At 37.9% G+C, this 19,242-nt stretch overlaps 1 protein-coding gene across 3 annotated transcripts in view; it reads left to right on the top strand.

Annotated features, from left to right (window-relative positions):
* The window catches only part of sugct (succinyl-CoA:glutarate-CoA transferase), a 106,977-nt gene that overhangs the window by 21,019 nt on the left and 66,716 nt on the right, over positions 1-19,242 (top strand). For all 3 annotated transcript variants that reach the window (XM_053234266.1, XM_026944750.3, XM_026944751.3), the window contains exons 7-9: positions 2,445-2,536; positions 2,794-2,937; positions 12,442-12,537. In XM_053234266.1, the coding sequence (XP_053090241.1) occupies positions 2,445-2,536; positions 2,794-2,937; positions 12,442-12,537 (332 nt within the window). The remainder of the gene's footprint in view (positions 1-2,444; positions 2,537-2,793; positions 2,938-12,441; positions 12,538-19,242) is intronic.

Genomic DNA, 19,242 nt, shown 5'->3' with positions numbered 1-19,242 from the left:
CTTGCTTTATTCCAGCTAATGTTTGTGTGTTATGCAGCTCTGCAGTTCGTATGTCTTATTGCAGCTCTGTTGCATGAACTCAACAGTTTGCTTACATAACACTGCTTCATGAGTAAAAGTGGCAGTACAGTTACCCAAAAGTGCTGCCAACATCATGTTAACAATCTCTCTTTCTCACTATTTTCCTCCCAGTGTGATCACTATTTAAGTCTTTTAAATAATTTGCCTCCAGTCAAAAGTTGGCTTTGATTTTGTTCTGTTGTGTTTTGGTCCACTGTAGTGAGAACAAGTAATAGCTGAACACTTTCAAACTCTCCAAAACACAGCTGAACATGTGAGACTCTCAGAACTACGTGTACCATGCTTGGGACACAATGTAAATGCCACACGTTGTTCATTCCCCAGCAGTGCATTTTTGAGGTCTCCATGACCTGCTGAGACTGAATCCCCTGTCTCTTTTGTTTTATTATTCAGGTTTCATTTCTTTACAGCAAATTAAATAAGATTAAGTGGCGTCTGAGAACAGCAGTTATTGTCAACACGTGTCCTTCGTTAAGCGGGCCCACACATTCAAACACACTGAGGTTTGGAAAAGGATTCCTTTCACATGCTGTCAGACTTTCCAGGATAGAACCTAGACCACGTTTGATGAACTTTAGCAAGGTGGTCTTTAAGAAAGCTACAGTTAGTTTCAAAATTACTGACACTTTCATTTTTTTTTCTAAACCAACAATTCTTTAAAGCTGTAGTTGTAGGGCTTTAATAAAAAAAAAAGACTATTGAGTCAAGGAAGGAAAAAAAACAGTCAACTTGACAATACTGTAAGAGTAATTAACAGTTGAAGCTGTGTCAGAGGTGTTGAGTTGGAATTGTTTGGAAATTTGTATGCGTACATCATATGCCACCCCAGATACCCCAAAAATCATCCCTCCCTGACTTTAGGCATGTGACTACACAGTGACAGACAAGAGTCTACTATTATATTATAAGGGGGAAAAGGATTCAGGACTGATTTCTTTCTTGCTGAACAGCAAAGGCATTTTTTTGCTTGAAAATTTGGTGGGAACCTAGGGAATGATAGTCATCTGATTCATCTTGGCTGTGGAATTTTTGGAGCTGCATTTTGGTGGTTGCTCTCACGATTTGCATATTTTTTGCAACTTTTAATAATTTTGCACTGAACTCTGAAACTGATCTCGAGACTTTTCTTTACCTTTGTACCTCAACATCGTACTGATGGAAATATTCACAAAAAGCATCACTGGAACTGCCATTGTTGTTGTTGTTGTTGTTGTTGTTGTTGTTGTTGAATGAGACCTAAATGAATCTTTTTGGTCATGTACACTTTCAGATGTAGTGATTTACTATCATTAAAAAAATGTCTGCTAATTTGAATGTACAATGGGATCAGTTGTATGCACAAATACTGGGCTTACTGCAGGTCTGAATCTATTACTGCCTTGATCGTCCTTACTGGTATTTTTAGCTGTTTATGCATTTTAACCGTTATCTGATTTGCACAGATCCATCTGTCTCTTTTCTGTTGAAACCCCTAATGAAACATTTCCTTTCCTCTTCCATAGTTCTCAAACATGAAACTCCTGAAGCAGCCAACTCTGCTCCGCCTGAGGCCTTTGCATGTTTATTTTGCTCTGGCAGCCATAGCTTTGGCTTGGGCATTTTGTCCTGAAGGCTCGTTCTTTGGAACCTTTTCCCTCCCTCGTTTCATTTAAGGAACGTGTGTTGGAGGCATGTTTTCCATTTTTCAGTGTATGTCTGGACTGATGCTTATTGCATTTTGGTGGTGCTACAATGTGATTTATTGCCATTAGTTGTGAAGGCTAATTAAATTTGTTTGGATCTTAGCCTTCAGTAAATTGTTTTGGGTGTATTTTGCTCACCCAAGTTAAGATTGCAGTGTTGACAGCCTGTGAAGGGTTATTTATGTCCTGGTTAGAATTGAATTCAAGATGGGGAATTGGGGAATACACAGCTTAATCATGCATAGCAACAGCCTTAGTCTAAGTAAAATGAAGGGTAGTTAAATGGTCTCAATGAAATAAATCCTAACCACACACATTTTCTGTCAAATGAATTCACAGCGCAAATTCTGAATAAACCCAAAATAAATACTTAGCTGTCCTGACTGCTGCAAAGGTGTAAGGAATGTATTTGGATCAAGATCTGTGCCAAATGCTGTGTTGATTGGAACTTAGCTGAAAGTTTTAGTCAGGTATAGAATAAAGGATATTTCTAAAACTCTGTGCACGAATGTTCACAAAAGCTTTAAATACACTATAAAGCTACACAGGAGGCCTGGAGATTTACACAAAGCTCTAAAATGTCAGGTGTTGTTTCCTCACATGGATGTAGGGATTGCATAAGCATTCTGTTTCAATGCATCTGTGTGTGTGTGTGTGTGTGTGTGTATTTGTGTGTTATAGGCTATGGCCAGACTGGACCCAAGTCACACCAACCGGGATATGACTCTATAGCATCTGCTGTGTCTGGGATGATGCACATCACAGGTCCTGAGGTGAGAAAGGCTAAAGCAGGTACCATATTTTTATGCTGAGTCATGATCTTTTGTTTTACATTTTGTTTTACACGAGTTTGAATTTGTGAAGTTTTGTGAACAACAGATTTTTCTCTAAGCACACAGAATTTAAACAGTGCCTTAGGTGTCTTATACTGTGGCACAACTTAAAAATATGGTATACTGTGGTATATGGTATAAGTTTAAATAACATTAACTCACACATTAGTGTTTATCGTGAAATATGTGTCCTAAAGGATGGGGATCCAGTGAGGCCTGGAGTTGCCATGACGGATCTGGCCACTGGACTGTATGCTCAGGGAGCGGTGATGGCTGGCCTGCTGCAGAGACAGCGGACTGGACGAGGTCTTCACATCGACTGCAACCTGCTCTCATCTCAGGTCAGCTTCTTCATCTTTAAAGTCAGTTCAGTCTTTAGTGACCACTTCCAGAAGATCCCCTTGGGCTAAAATGCCTATAATGTAAATGTGTACAACTGATAGACTTTGCATATGTAAAATGGCAGACATTAGTTCAAATAATTCAACAGTCAAATCAGTGGTGTTGTTTAAAAACATTTGTGATTTGAACTTCTTCAATGCCGCAGTTTCTTTCCTGGAGCACTAAAGATGAAATTATATGGGTTTATCTTCAAACATAAATGTTACTACATGTGGATGACATGTGTTTCAGCGTTTGGAGTCAGTCATTATGTTAAAGGCCACCACAAGTGTTTTAGACGTATGTCTCCCACACAGTAGATAGTGCATCCATTTGAATCTGCATTTAATCCAAGAGGGATCTCTGAGATGCAGAAAACATAAAACCTGAGCCCACGTGCCATCTATCAAGGTCCATAACAATGTATCGGAAGCCCACTCTTCCTTTCTGTATGATGGGAATCTTATTAAAATCCTAATTTTATAATGATGTGTGTGTACAGCTTGTAGCTGTAGAGCAAAGTATGATAATGATACTTATGGGTAAACAGAATACACACAAATATGCGGTTTATTCTCCATCCCACTGTTTTCTCTTTTTTTAAGTGATCTGTGTTGTAAATACAGCTGGTCCAGCATCGACTGTCCCCATTCCTCATGCTTCACAGACATTGTTGTATGCTTGAGTGTTAGTTTCCTTAATGATAATTAAGTGAGCTGTCACATCGTTTGTGCAGATGGAAAGCATGTGAAATTAATTGGACAGCTGGCCACTGTAAGCTTATGCAATGTGTCCGGTGTGAATTTAAGGTAATACTGCTCCAGAGTGAAAACATTCATTAATAGTGCACAACAGGCCTATTCACTATCTTTTTTGCAAGGTCTGAGAATATCATCGCTGCAGTAAAGCATGGTGGTGGTAGCATCATGATGTGGGGATTCTTTTCATCAGCAGGAACTCGGAAATTAGTCAGGGTTGAGGGCAAGGTGGCTGGAACCAAATCTTAGAAGAAATCTTAGAAAAAAATTTGTTACAGTGTACAAGACACTTGAGACTGAGGTAGAGGTTCAGGACTACGACCCTAAGCATACTTCCAAAGCTACACCGGGTGGTTCAAAACCAAAAACCTCAATGTGTTAGAATGTCTCAGTCAAACCCCAGGCCTCAATCCAACTGAATATTTGATAATAATTGAAAATTTCTGTTCACCAACATTCTCCCTCCAATCTGACAGACATTTAGCAATTTTGCCAAGAAGACTGAGCGAAAATATCAGCAATCAGATGTGCAAAGTTGATAGAGACATATCCCAAAAGACCCAAAGGTGTTTATTGACCCAAGGGGTCCAACCAACAAATGTTTGCTTTTTTTTTAAACTAAGGTTTATGCCACAATAAAAATATTTTTGCTTTTTTTTTTTGTGTAAAATAAATTTTAATTGGGGGGTGGCGTGGTGGGAAAATACATATGTAAGGCACTGTATGTGTATAATGCTACATTACAGATCATTTATAGAGCTTCTAGAAAGGTAGGTAGGTTTTCTAGAAAGCATTTTGGTTTGGCCTGCATACAAATCCCAGTTGATTTTTTTTTATTTGGCTTGTTAGTGAAGCCAAATAGCCCTGGTGAAGGTCATAGAGGTGTGCCTCGCAAAAAGAAACAAGCCAGCATCTGTAAATTTGTATTAAAAATTGGCACATGATCACGGGAAAGACTTACCCTAAGTAAACTTAACAGATGTGCAAAGACTGTGCAAAAGTCTTAGGCACCCTATTTTTTTTTTAGTACAAACTTAATTTTCTGACTTCTACATTATTGATTCAGTACAAAAACATTTTAGATTTTCAAACATTAGCTTTCCAGAACAAAATTAAATGTTACAGAAAAATGTTTGTATGTCAGTAAAGAAAGCAGCATATTACATAAGAGACACTTTTCAGACAAAAAAACATAATGAAGGCTGCTGGGTTTTGCTGCAAAAATAAGAAGCGAGTCGACAGTCAAAGTCTCCAGAAGAACTGTGGCTGCTTCTGCAAGATGCTCAGTAACACTTACAGCTCATTTCCGTATAAAACTGCACACACTGTACCTGAGACTACTATTTTTTTTTAACCGAAGGATCGTCACACCAAATATTGACTTTGTTTCATTTATTACAGTTTCCTGCTTTTTATAGTATTTTTTTTAAATGTAGAAACATTTAATTTTATTATTTTTGAAGGCATCTTTGCTCTACAGCATTTCTTCGCATGTGCCTAAGACTTTTGCACAGTACTGTAGATTATGCTCTAGCACCACAAATAGACAGCTCAGCTGTTGAAACCGTAATGCCTTAGAAATCAATAGAGTGTGAAATAGCATACAGTTTACATGTCACCAGGTGAAAGTGGCTGTCTCTTGACAGCATGTTGCTGCGATCCCGGAGGCGAGTTTACTTCAAAGCGAGCTTTCATTAGGTGACGAGGTGATGTACAAGTCAGATGTTGACACTGTTGCTGTTACTGAATGCTTTATGTTCTGCTTGTGCATTTCCTACCTTGTAAACATACAGACTTCCAGTTTGGCTCAGGAATATGTCAGACTGTTCCCTGAACTTTTGTGGTAATGCAGCGGTCAAGCTTCTGCACTAGTGACCAGACGGTTGTGATTATAAATCTCTAGCCTGCCAGAAAGTTTCATCTTTGTGTATCTTTGGACAGTACCACGCCTCACTTCTAGGTCACATTTGGGGGAAGAGAAGGCTTTCTGTGTGCACTCTTCCTCAGGCAATGTAATTCATTGTTTTTAATCATGACTCTCTTGTTCTCTATGCTTAAAAAGATTTAATAGATATTTGCATTTAGTTTTGTAGATGTACCTGATGTTCCAGATTTTTCTTATTTGTTAGGGTTTTATATCTTAGATGGTTTTATAGATATATCTGATGTTCTGGATTATTCCTATTACTCCCCCTCCCCCCCCCAAAATCATTCATGCATACAGTATTAACCTGCTGGTTTGTGTTTCTGCATGTTTGAGCAAAGATTAGAAAATGTGAAAATGAATCCCTCTTGTCACAACATCCTCGGGCAATAAACCTCCTCACCAGCAGAGGTCAATATCACCTGAGTTCTGGCTCTGTTGTTCACTTCCTCTTCTAATTTTGCTTGCATGTCCTGGTCTTGAACTATATAAGCATATGGTGTTCTGTATGTCTTTGTGAAGTCTTGCCACTGTGTCCTATTCATGTAAGTTCTGAGTTGTAGTATTCTGATGGCCTTGTTTGTGTTTTAACCCTTTTGCTATTTATTGTTCAGCCTTTCTCTTGCTGCTCTGAGGTATTGGTGCCTTATTGGGTATGATATTTGCTTGTTTTTGACTATGCTTTTTGAATTGTTTCATGCAACAATTGCAGATGGATCATAATTCCTTTCCAGGATCTTGTTTGTTATGCCTGCACACTGCTTAGTAGGCTTGTGTGATATTGTTTGTGTTTATTTTTTTTGTTTTGTTTTTTTTCCCCTGCTCATGATTGTTTTTATCAAATTCTGGTAACTGATTTAATTGTCCAGAACTGTTTTCCACCATTTCAGGTTTAAGGAGATTAGGAGTGGGCAACTGCATTAATTTAGCTAAGTGGTGGATTCTCATGTGATGCACAGTAAACACTTGATGTACTCCTTTTACACACTGGTTGTCTAATGTCTACATGGTGACATTTTTCCCTGTTGATCTTCTCCTTGAAGTGTTTAAGCTCATCTAAGCACTGACCAAATCAGGAGAGGACCTGTTTAATCTTTTTAGGTCAAACTTTTCATCCTTTCTTCTTTTGGCCAACAACCAAAAGTGGCACCTTTGACCATTTTCATGCAATTTTTTTCAAAACACCTGGGTAAATCATTAGTCATGTGAATTGGCTTGTCTCCTGTTTTATTTGGGAGGAAAAAGACTTCTACTGCTTTTGATGTATTTGAGTACTAGCATACTCAAAATGTATAATAATGTTGGCAAGTGCCACAATGTAACTGTCAATGAATATTGTTGCAGTTTAACACCATGTAGAGAAGATAAAAATTGTTATTGCACAAACCTACTGCTTTTTTTTTTTTCTTTCCCTTGAGGCTGCTGCCCCTCTGATATTCTTGCCAAATGTCCACGTTTTTTTATTATATTGATAACATTCTTACAACCCTGATCTAGAACTTCAAGAAGTCATGCTGAATAAGGGAGCCTGCTGAATGCTGTAAATATCCCCTCATCTTTAGTCCTGTGCCTTTTCACTTGTTATAAAGTGGTTCAGATGGTAGTTAAATGGCTGCCACTTGTAACGCCATGCCTAAAAGAGGAAAACAACAAAATGAACAAGACTGAGAAATTAAGGGAAAATACTGAAACTGGCTAGGTTTTTACCAAACCAAGTGTGTCTAATGATTGTGTAGAGTTATGTTACAGTCTTTATTGTTCTTGCTGGTATTGAAAAAGGGTAGATCTTTTAGTGGTCTTTGCAAAATTGTAGTGTCTGCCATGAAGCAGACTTGAATCCTCTCATTCCTCCACTTCAGATGGCTTTCATTGTTTCCATATGAATCCACTAAACACCGAACTGAGCTTGTAGCTGGACACACAGAAGCATTCATATCTCCAACAATAGAGAGCTCTCTGCTCTACACATCTGATTGCATTTTGGTTTAATATGAAATGAGACTATAACAGCTCAAAATAATATTTATAATTACATGGATTATTTCCTTTGACATGGAAAGCCAGAACTCACAAAACATGACTTTTTTTTTTTCCTGTCTTTTTTTTTTTTTTTTTTTTTGCTACATGCACTGTGATTGTTTTTATCCTTTTTTTATATGTATTTAGTCACACCCAAGTACACAAATAAAAGAAATCTGTTTCTTGTATGCAAAATACTGAGCTCAATCTATTGGAACCTTTTACGTAATGTGTGCTTTCAAAGCTCAGCCAGGACATTTAAGGAATTTGGGAATGATTCTCACGTGTGCTAATTTCCATAGACAGGATGTTAGACAAAGATTTTCCACTTTGTTCTGGTGAAATAGGTAACAGAAGCATCTCTGAACCTGTTTCTCCAGAAACGCCTTAAGTCAGTAAGTAAAAGTACATTGCAAAAATGACCCCTATCTTCTATATAGTCAAGTCTATCTAGAATTTCCTATTATAAAATCACAGTAAACCAAATGTATGATTATTAAAATCGATTTTCTCCCCTCATCCCCAGTGTAAATGCAAGTATAACTAAGGAATAAAAAATGATGGGGTGTGCTGTTATGGGAAAATAATCCACAATGCGGTGGTGTCACAAATTATCCTGTAACGACGCACTACGAAATGTTTTATTCCTGTTATACCAAGTCGCTGTGAATGAATTGTTACTATAGTAACCATAGTGTGTTAGAACGAGTGTATTAATATAACCTGTGATCAGAATTATAGCCAGTACTACTGCCAGAGCTGCTGTTAGAGAAATCTATACCTTCTGACCAATCGCATTCAAGAATTTAACAAAGTTATGGTGTAAATATAAATTGGTGTCAATAAGTTAGTATTGGTCAGTAAGTAAAAATAAGTGTAGTATTATGTACAGAATGAAACAGCAAGCCACTGTAACTAATAAATAACGACACTAACTTTTTCCATTTGTTACAAAATGTGAGCAGCGGTTAAAAAATGGACACTTAACTGCTGAACCTCTGTTTTTGACCACAGGGAGTTGGGTAATGCATTTTATATGGATACAATATGTATGTTTCCTCTTAAACTGAATCAACCTTGACATTTTCTTCACATCAATACTGCAGATTGTGCATAAAAGCTCATAATGAGATGCTTCATTACTGAAATTTGTCTGTTATTCTTCATGATGCATGATGAGAAGTTGGAATCGTAGTCACCAGTCATGTCAAGATGCTTTAGATTCACAGAGAAATTCTTTTAAATGTGCTGGAACATGTCAGTGCGCTATTTTCCATTCCTCGTGTCCCGTAACTGACATCTTGGCACTTTGCACAGAACTAAACCGTGAGTCCATGTCTCTTGGATGATACCGGTTCAACTGAAGGATGTGGTTTCAAAGAAAGTGTTCCCATAATGCAATTGTTTGTAGCCTGTCTGTTGTGGTTTACTTGGATTTTTTCTTGGACTCCCCTTTTCTTCCCCCTCCCCTTCCCCCTCTTCTCCCCTCTTTGCTCCATGTTTTGTGAATAATTTCTTGGACTCTTGCCCTTCTTACTCCTCATGCGTTTTTAATTGTCTGCCTTTTTCCGTTTTTCTTTAAAGTGTTGCTTTGACTGGGCTTGACTTTAAAGCTAGGTGCTCTGAGGCTCTGCTGTAGCTGTTTGTGCTAGTGCTTGTTTCTAGAATGGCTAAAGGGGACATGTAGGATATGGGTCCGTTTTATATCCGTTTTATCTCCGTGCCACAGGGCTATGGGGTCACTACTCTTACGATTAGATCTGAGCAGCCCGGGAATACTGACCTTCTCCTTCACATCTAGCGAGTCAACCACTGATCCTCTTGGGTGCAGTAATGGAGAACATTTTACTGCAGCACAATCATAAGCTTAAAGATATGCTGGAAGGTGATCATTAGAGCTTTTTCCCTTTTTATCTTCCCCCCGCTTCCCCCTGTATACCAGTGGGAAACAGTTATTTCTAGCATTTATATGTCCATTGAATAAAAGTTTCCCTTGGTCACATGTTGAATTGATTGAAATCCCCTAATGCAAGCAGTGTAGAAATTTTGTTCTTGAATATCACATAATTTAATCTGTAACCCAGTGAGGTACCGGTTAAGATGGTTGGGAGCAACTTTGCTTTTGGCATTAGGCATACATTTTACGGCAATGACCAAGCTGCTACTGATGCTAAGGGAAACAGGCTGAAAGGACACGTAGTTTAAAAAAAAAAAAATCAATCGAAGATCTTAGACTGAGTAAAGTTTGTTTCTAGTGGATTAGTTCCTTTTCATCGTAAGAGAAAACAGCTTGAAAGGTTTCTCTCACTTAGATGTGATGCCAAGGACAAGACTTAATCTCAGAGAAAGCCGAGGTCCACGATGTGTCGCTTTGATTCATACAATTGTTTTAATTGGGAATAATGATGTTGGAAAAACATGTGCGTAGCAGATTTATTACCAATATCCAATGTTTCTTGGTGATTTCATAAAGCTACCTCATAAAATATAGTGTTAAATGAAAGAGACAGCAGGATTAGTGCATACAAAGAGTTGTGAATGTGAGGAGAATGAATGAAGCTTTGGCTTTTTGAGGGTCCCTCTGTGGGGTCTTCGGGGAGTGCAGTTTTTTGTTATTGGTGTGAACTGGAAAGGGACAATGTGTCTAACCACAGAGAGCTCTCCGAGTTTCCCATCGGGAGTGACGCTGAATGAAATTGAAAGCAGTTGTGGATCAAAGCTAGTAAATGTATTTAAACGATCATGCAATGAGTATAGATGTTGCTTTGCCGCTTTAGAATAACAAAGTAATGCGATTCTGATTCTGCACCTACCAAAGGAATCATTTTGGTAGATTCACTTCAGGGTGAAATCTGATTTGAACTGGAACTAACATCTGGCCTTAGATGTACTACTTCACATGAATACTACTAAAAGTAATAATGAACTTCAGGATATTGTCTATGCAGACTTTATTTAAGGTGGGACAACATAAAGAAGTGTCTTAGTAAGGGCTTGGGCCAACAAGAGCAACCGCTTCGATGTACCTTGGCATCGATTGGAAATGCACTGGATGAAATGATATTCCCTTAGTTGGTGTTTTGATGGTGGTAGAGAGTGCTCTCTACCACCATCACTCTAAAATCTCCTAGAGGTGCTCAGTTGGGTTGAAATACAGAGTAACAATCACACTATTGTTTCTCATGGGCTTTTTAAAATGCCTTCACCCCACATCCATGTGCAGGATGAGGCCATTTAGGTGGGAAACATGTTTGTGCTCCTAAGATGAAAACTGCATAAGAAGGCTTTCTTCTAAGGTGTCTTTTGATCTGATTAAAGTACTTGATTGCAAATTTGATCAATTTTTTTTTTTTTCCCCATTTATAGTTACACATGATATAGGGGAACATCTATACAAGTCAGTTCTTGGTATCAATGATGTTAAAGCGGCTATAAACAGTCTTTTCCTAACCAGCCTCTCTCTTCACTCTTGAAGTTCAAAAAAACTCTGACAAAAACTGCAGCTTGTCGTGTTACTGAGAAATTGTACATCATGACAGTCTCCATGCTTAAATGTTATGGATCGCTGACACTGGAGACTCCTTCCATGAATGTTAAATGTGTCCTTACAGAAGGGTTCACCATATAAACAGTTATGTTTTTCTAATGTACACCTTGTTTATTTTTAATTTTAAAATTATGGTCTGTTTATTATTAGGTTTAGATGATGTTGAGCATCTGCCCTGTGAATTAGCAGTTGCTATAGAAACAATAACAGAATGAGTGTGTTAGTATAAAACTCTCCTTTGCGTCTTGCAGCTGGAAGTTCTGTCAGAGCTGCTGGTATAGACAATTAATCAACACCGTCAGGCCAATTCAGAGCAGTGAGACTTGAACAGCACTGTGGTACAAATCTCTTTTTAAAGAACAGGAAGTAAGGGGATACTGTGGACAGACGGTTTGAAAAACATTAGATGCAATATTGTAACAGTGATAAAATCTCAGGAAGGGTGCACTATAACAAAAGTAACATTAACATGTTTCTGTCGCCATGTACAATAATAGCTAAGTAGGTCTGTATTTTAAGGATTGACATCTATGCTTTTCTTTTTTTTTTTTTTTTTTTTTTTTAACCATAAAACCGAAACAGCCAGTGCTTTTTAAACAGAACGGTACAGGATATGGGCTCTAATATGAGGTGGTTGGTGGAACAGAGCAGCTGTGATGTGATACATGGGTTAAACACAAGGCTCTGAGCCAGACAGGATCACTGTGGAGGTCTGGCTGGCCTTGAGAATGAGATGGACTTTTTTCTTTTTTTTTTTCTTTCCTCTCCTGGAGACTCTGCTGTGACACTGCATCAAATCTTCATGGACTTTCTTTAATCTCTGCAAGTTTTCCATCTTCCTGTCAATGTTTGTGTCCACAGCTTTAAAGACCTTTTTTCACATTGCAAAAATATTATTTCAGCTGCCTCGCCGTCTCTCCTTTTCTCACCTGGGCATCATAAAATCTGTCTTTGTTCTTCAAACTGACGAGCTATTAAATTAAACGTCGGTGCATTTTTGCGGGCTCCAGAGGTCAGTGTATTGTAAGGTTGGCATTTGATCAGTTTGGATTTCTGAAATCCAACAGTTTGACTCATGATTCCATGTGCAGAAACTTTTTTTTTTTTTTTTTTTTAATAAAAACGCAAATGTTCGCTGATTCTCCAGCAGCAGCGTGTAATGAGCTTACTGACAGATCTGGCGATGTAAAACACGCTCTGTCTTGTACTTTTTCAGGTGGCTTGCCTCACTCACATTGCTGCGAACTACCTCAACGCTGGACAAGAGGCCAGAAGATGGGGAACGGCTCATGAGAGTATCGTCCCATATCAGGTAAATGCATAGGGATTCATGATCATGATTATTATAATAATAATCAAAAAGTGTTTTTTTTTTTTTTTTTTTTTTTTTTTTTTTTTTAACAAATTAATGTAGAATAAAGCAAAATGCAAGATGAAACATAAAAAATCAGGAAAAATGGTAAAAGATGTTAGTACAACAATTAATAAATATTAATAAAGCAATCCACAATTAGTAAAACTGGTGTTTCAGTTACAAATGGTATATTTAATGACACAAACTATGAAGATTTGTAGGACCTTCATTCCTAATATGCTCTCGGACACTTCCAGCATTTAGGGGCAAGATAAGAACCATTTGCTGATGGCTGAGCAGCAACTGATCCTAGGGATTGATGGTAGAATTGCCTAAGCTGAACAAAGTGCATGAGATGTATTGACACGTTGTACTCAATATAAAACCTAATAGGCATCCTGTGTAAATTGAATATATTTTTTTCTTTAGCTGCTTCAGTGTAAGGAAATGGTGTTGACATAAGTTCCTGAGCTTAATGGCCTACTAATAGCATACCCATCAAATTTAGATGAAGGCAGGATCATGCTGTCCTTCATCTACTCCTAAATAAATAGCTACGAGTAAACTTGTGGCTCGTTCCACACCCGGCACACACTCTCGTTGTTCTTAATATTCCATGTGGAATGGCAGTGCTCTCTTCTGCTTCACTTCAATGTGGTTGTGTGGCCCAGATGTTTGCTGTGTGACGTACGGAGTTGTTTGATTCCTTTGGTCTTTATTAAGAAAAAAATCTTTAACAGCAGCATACCAAGGGAACAGTACGTCCTTAGCAGCTGCTGTGTAGCCTTTGGCCCTCGGGACACGGAGCAGGAATCCTTTTGTGTCCTTCACAACCGGTCCTAGCACTACCATTCAATAAAAGGTGGTAGAAAAGAATGTCCTAACTATTCCCCGGGTCAGCGGATGGCGTCTCTATTGGATTGTGGGGGGGCAAATAAAAATTCCCGGTGTCTGCAGAGTGGCCCAGTGAAGTAGACCAAACTGTTTATTTCCTTCAAATCATCGCTGTTTTTGTCAGTCAGAGAGGCTGTGGGCGGAGGACGGTTATGAGTGATGGCATGTGGTGAAATACAAGATTTACAGCAAACTTAAGTCTGACTTGTTTTAATTTCCCCAATGGCTTTGAGGCAATTCAGAAAAGATGGTTCCCAATAGCTCCCATATTTGTGTGAAGTGTTGAGTTGGTTTTTCTTGATCAGACTGCAGCAGCTCTTTAAAACCATTAACATTGTGCCAATCCATGTTAACATCTTTTTTTTTTTTTTTTTTTTTTTTTTTTTTTTTTTTTTTTGTTCTTTTTCCCTGAAAGGCAGATGAAAGTCAGCTGAATGTTTGGACAGTTTATAAAAAATTATAACTGATGCATTATTTATTTATTTATTTATTTTTTGGCTTGTCGAGCATTTTTGGTGTAGCAAAGGATTTTAAATGTATTCTATGTAGGCTGTATTCACCCAAAAAAAAAAAAAAAAAAAAAAAAGAATCTAAATCTTGCTGATTTAGGAAAAAGTTAAAGACTCTATTTTACTCTATTAGACTCTAGTCCTAATTTTCATCCATCCTCTCACTGGCGATTATACACTTTCTAAACAGTGTGTGGAGGAGGCAGAAGTGGGATAATGAGGACTACATATAACTTCATGACACCACATGTTGGCCTTCTAAAATTTGGAGGTATTAAAGGCACCGGCACCTCATCATACCACAAACTCATTGAGAGATCATTCAGACAGTGTCAGTCTACTATAATAGTTTCATGTAATACGCACAAAAGAACAACAATCCAAAATAATTAATATTGTCAGTGCAGTCAAAAATTATTTTTAGGCCAAACCACTGTTCCTGAATTTAGTAAAAGTTGCAGACGGACTACATACATACGTAAACTGTTTAGAAATGTAAGAGCATGCACAAGTTTAGTTACAATCATAGAGAAATTTTGTTTTAGCAGGTTTCATAAAGTAAGATGGTACTAGATGGTATTTGAATATTTAATATTTCAGTTATTGTTAGATTTGTGCTTTATACATGCATTATGTTTGTGCTTATATTTTGTACTTTTTAGGTAAAACTGAAATTTGGGATTCTAGGATGTAGTCTTATAAAGGGGAAGGCTGTGTAAATAAATTCCTATGGTTTAGGACAACTTAATACATCAGTTATGTTAAATGTATATTAAATTAAATTCTAAACTCTAATTCAGGGGTTGTTGAGCATGTTGGCTGGCATAAACGCGAAGTCCATTCTTATATTAATGCATACGAGTTCTCAAGAGCATTAATCTTTCTCAACACATTTACCACTATGAAATAAAACACAGGGTTCAGGTGAGGCCTAGCAGATGCTCTAGATATAACTCGTGCTTGATTGCTGAATGAATTCATATTCATCCTAATCTGCTGACATTTTTGACCGATTTGCTATGTATTTATTGGATTGTGACTTAATCATAATCCTAGAGCTCATGTTGATATAAAAGCCTGGCTTTATCTTGTGTGAAATAATTTCCTGATCCATAACTTCTGTTATAAAACTCCAGACAAACAGTTGCGACTGTGTTACCTTTCAGCAATAAAGCAGATGTTTTATGCATCTGACCGTCAGTGTCTTTTGTGCATCTTGTACACCCTGTTTGTGTGACGGATCAGCTCTGGAAAAACAAGCCATTCATATTTTCACTCATTTCTGGGCACGTTTCTCAGCTTTGACTCCTGATATCTTAGTACTTTGGACTCGTTATTTCATGCTGCTCAGTAAATCAGCAGCAGTTTGATACAGCGGGGTCACTGTGTGCTCTTTAATATGCTCCATGAGCCTGTCCATCTGTCTCCCTGCTGACTGCTTTGGCTGTTCTTCTTTACCTGGACCACAGAGCTGCGCAGAGTTACAGCAGTGTGTGCGCGTGTGTTTCTCAACCTGCTCTGTTTAAACTGTCAAGGGCTTTAGATCAGTGGCTGCTCTTTTTCAGACTCCTCTCCCTCTCTTTCTCTCTCCATGTCTTACTTTCTCTCTCTGTCTCTCTGTCTCTCTATCCATCTTTCCACTTCTGTCTCTCACATGCACTGGCAGGCACTGCTCTTCACTGGCAGTTCCTGTGAAAGGAAGCTGTTAGCAGTTATTGGAGTGTGTGATCAGAACAAGAGTCCTTTGTGTAGTTCATTTTCCTTTCTTGTGAACTTAAACCAAACATTTTCAAAATTCCAAAAATCTTTTACACATGGCGCTTCATTTTACTGCCTTGTCCTTTCCTCATGAGAAATTCACTGTAACACGTCTTTATTGCTTATTGCTTTTAGAATGCAACAAATACAATGAGAATTCATTGTTCAAAAAAATTACTTATTTATTACTTTATAAATTTAATAATTTATTACTTATTAACTAGTTCTTCCACCATGCAGTGTAGTCTATTAGCAGTAAACTTTGGTTGCTACCCAACAAAATGGACAAAGATTAGGATATTTTTAGTGGTTTTATTGGTTTAAAGCCTGGCACATGAGTACAGAATTCAGTTATTATAAATCTACTGGTATGTATATTGCTTTTTGAGTGGCTTCAGATATGGCTCACCAGATTTTAGAAACAAAATTATCCACTTTATAATAAACATTTTAAATGAACAAAAATCATCAGCAAATCCAGACTTGCAGTACTTCCTCATAACTACACACCATTACTATTAGTTTTGCTTTAGTTAATGAATAATTGATAAGTTATTGAATAATACGCTTTAAGCTGTATTGCTGAATAAGTAGTCAGACTTCTAAGGCATTAAGATAATCACTGGAGAAATTAGCAATTTGATCCATTGTTCCCTTCAGTTTAAGGGAACACTGTTCCTCCAGGTTTAGGCGAGAATATTTTGCGCTTTATTACCTTCCCAGTGATTGGTGTTAGCCGACAGGCATGATTTGAAACCGCTCTTCTGCTTTGAGGCCTTGCCATGTGTTCAGTGTGTTATCCATAACACTTTTGAATCCTTTTTTAGGCAACAGATTTCTCTGTAGTGTTTATATTTGTCAAAGAGACTCTTAGCCATCACTCATAAAAGCAGTTGTTGTGCTGACAGCCCATTTACATCCTCGCCCACTGTTCTTTCTCTACAGACTCAGTCTGGGTGAAAGGGTGATGGCTGGGATTGCGTTTTTGTTCTCAAGGCTTAGCCTGGGTTTCCCTACTCCAGCGGAAGCATGCTGGCTAAACATGCCGTCTAGGGAGACTTGTGGGAATCTCGTATTGGAGCGTGGCAGTGGCTTTAAGGGGCAATTTTTACCACTGTGGAACTTTTAAGTGACTCTGTGTTTTGTCTTTGTCTGCGTTTTGGGTCTGCTCTCAACACAAAGCACATGTATAAACAGAAGACAGAATGGTTTGTCAAAAATTTATTTTACCACGAGCAATAAGTTTTAACAGCATTGTCAGTTTTACCAGATGGTAGCTGATGTTTTGGACATTAGAGTTTTTAAAGTCAGTATTTTGCAAAAAGTCTCAAGTGTAATTTTTTTTTTTTTTTTTAAGCTTTTCAAAAACCATTTCAAGTACAGTGGGTTTGGAAAGTATTCAGACCCCTCCAGTTTTTTACACACTTTGCTGTTATGAATTTAATTTAAAATGGATTAAATAGACTTTTTAACATTAATCCATAATGACAAAGTGAAAACATTTTTTGGAAATTGTTTAAAATTAATTAAAAATCAAAAACTGAATTCTCTTATTTAGATAAGTATACTGACCCTTTGGCACCAGTTACAGCTTTGCGTCTTCTTGAGAGTCTCTACTAGATTAGCATACCTGGATTAGCATTCTTCCTCTCAAGCTCAGCTTGGATGGAGAACATCGCTGATCTGCCATCTGCAGGTCTCTCCACAGGTATTCTTTGGGGTTCAGGTCTGGGCTTTTGCTTGGCCATTCAAGGACATTCAGAGACTTGTCCTAAAGCTCTCTAGTGTTGTCTTGACTGTATGTTTCTTGTCATTGTCGTGCTGAAAGATGAACCTTTGCCTAAATACGAAGCTGCATGCAGTCTTGAGCAAGGACCACTCTGTATTTAGCTGCATTCATCATTCCCTCAATTCTGACTAGTCTCCCTATGATGCCTCCACCACCATGCTTCACTGTATGGATGGTGTTAACAGATGATGAGCAGTACCACATGCTCTAATGCTCTCAATCCTTTAAGTGCCTGCCATATGCATTTTACACAAGAGTGGCTAACCTTTCTACCATAAAGACCTGATTGGAGTATTTCTGATCTCGTTGTCCTCCTGAGGTTTTCTGAAGCTCTGAAGAGTGGCCACTGTGTTCTTGGTTACCTTCCTGGCCAAGGCCTGGAAGCACTAGTTATTTGGTCAGTCAGCTAGCTTTAGGAAGAGTCCTGGTGATTCCAAACTTCTTCCATTTCACAATGATGGAGCCCACTCTTCTCCAGGGACCGTTCAAAGCTCAAAGTGTTTGTATATCCTCACCCAGCTTTGGCATGCCACAACTTGATCAGTGGTCTACGGAGGTCTACGTACTGTGGATTGTGGGACCTTGTATACACGAAGCCTTGCTAAATCAAGTCCAATCAGCTGAACTTGTCACAGATACACTTGAGCTCTATTTGGAGTGCCTTTAGCCAAGGGTCTGAATGCTCCTCTAAATGAGATTCCTGTTTTTGATTTTTAATAATTTTGCAAAAAATTCTAGTTTGTTATTATGGCTTATTGTGTGAAGATCAATGGCAAAAAAAAGTAAATGTAATTAAGTTTTAAATATGACACAGTAAATCTCACTTTAGGATATCAAGTAAAATGCCTATGTATGGAATGATTACACTGTTTCGCGAGATTAATATTATGTAAATAATAATAATAATAATAATAATAATAATAAATTGTGTTATTAATAATCATTTGTTAAATTTACTTTTGTCCACTCCTCGTTTATGATTATTAGGCACAGAAATTATTACATATTCATGCTCTGGGATGCTTTGAGTGTTGGCTCGGGTATTTCTCCAGACTCTACGTCTGTTAGTCTCACGCTGAGTTTTTAGTTATGTAAAACAGAAAACATTCCATTGTACGAATGGTAGAAAATCTCCACTGGTTATTTCCTCTCAGACTCCTCTGAGCTTTTTGGAAGAAAAAAAAAAGAAAATAAAACTACAGAGAAAAAACATTGAGCTCAGGCAGATCTGCTTTTCTCAGCTTCACTCCAGACCTTTGAACTGCGTGAACTGCATGTATAAGCATCAGGATGAGGCCAGCGGTTGATGATGCTCAGGCGTAATGCACCGTGGCAGCCTCAGACCTGGAGGACTCCGCAGTGTGGGAACAGTTTTGCATCCATAACCTGAAGTAAGGGACAGAGAGGAAAGTGGAGACATGCTAGATGCATCACCATGATTAGGTGTGAAAAATGTTCTCTATTCCTTCCGTGCACGTAGTCAGCACTGTTTTACTCATAGAGTGCACATGCATAACGCAGTGTTTTAATGGTGGGAACAACAGTGAAACTTTTTTTTTTTTTTTTTTTTTTTAAATGAAAAAGGGGGTTATATAGTGGATTAGTAATATCATGTGCTTCCAAGTCTCACAGTGATATCACGTTTAGAATAAGAGCTGGATTAAAGATCCTTAAAAAAAAGAAAAAGGAAAATGCTTAGAAATATCCAGATAA

This window comes from Pangasianodon hypophthalmus, chromosome 1 (genome assembly GCF_027358585.1).
Source record: "Pangasianodon hypophthalmus isolate fPanHyp1 chromosome 1, fPanHyp1.pri, whole genome shotgun sequence".
Lineage (NCBI taxonomy): Eukaryota > Metazoa > Chordata > Actinopteri > Siluriformes > Pangasiidae > Pangasianodon > Pangasianodon hypophthalmus.
This window is presented reverse-complemented; position numbering and strand designations above follow the sequence as displayed.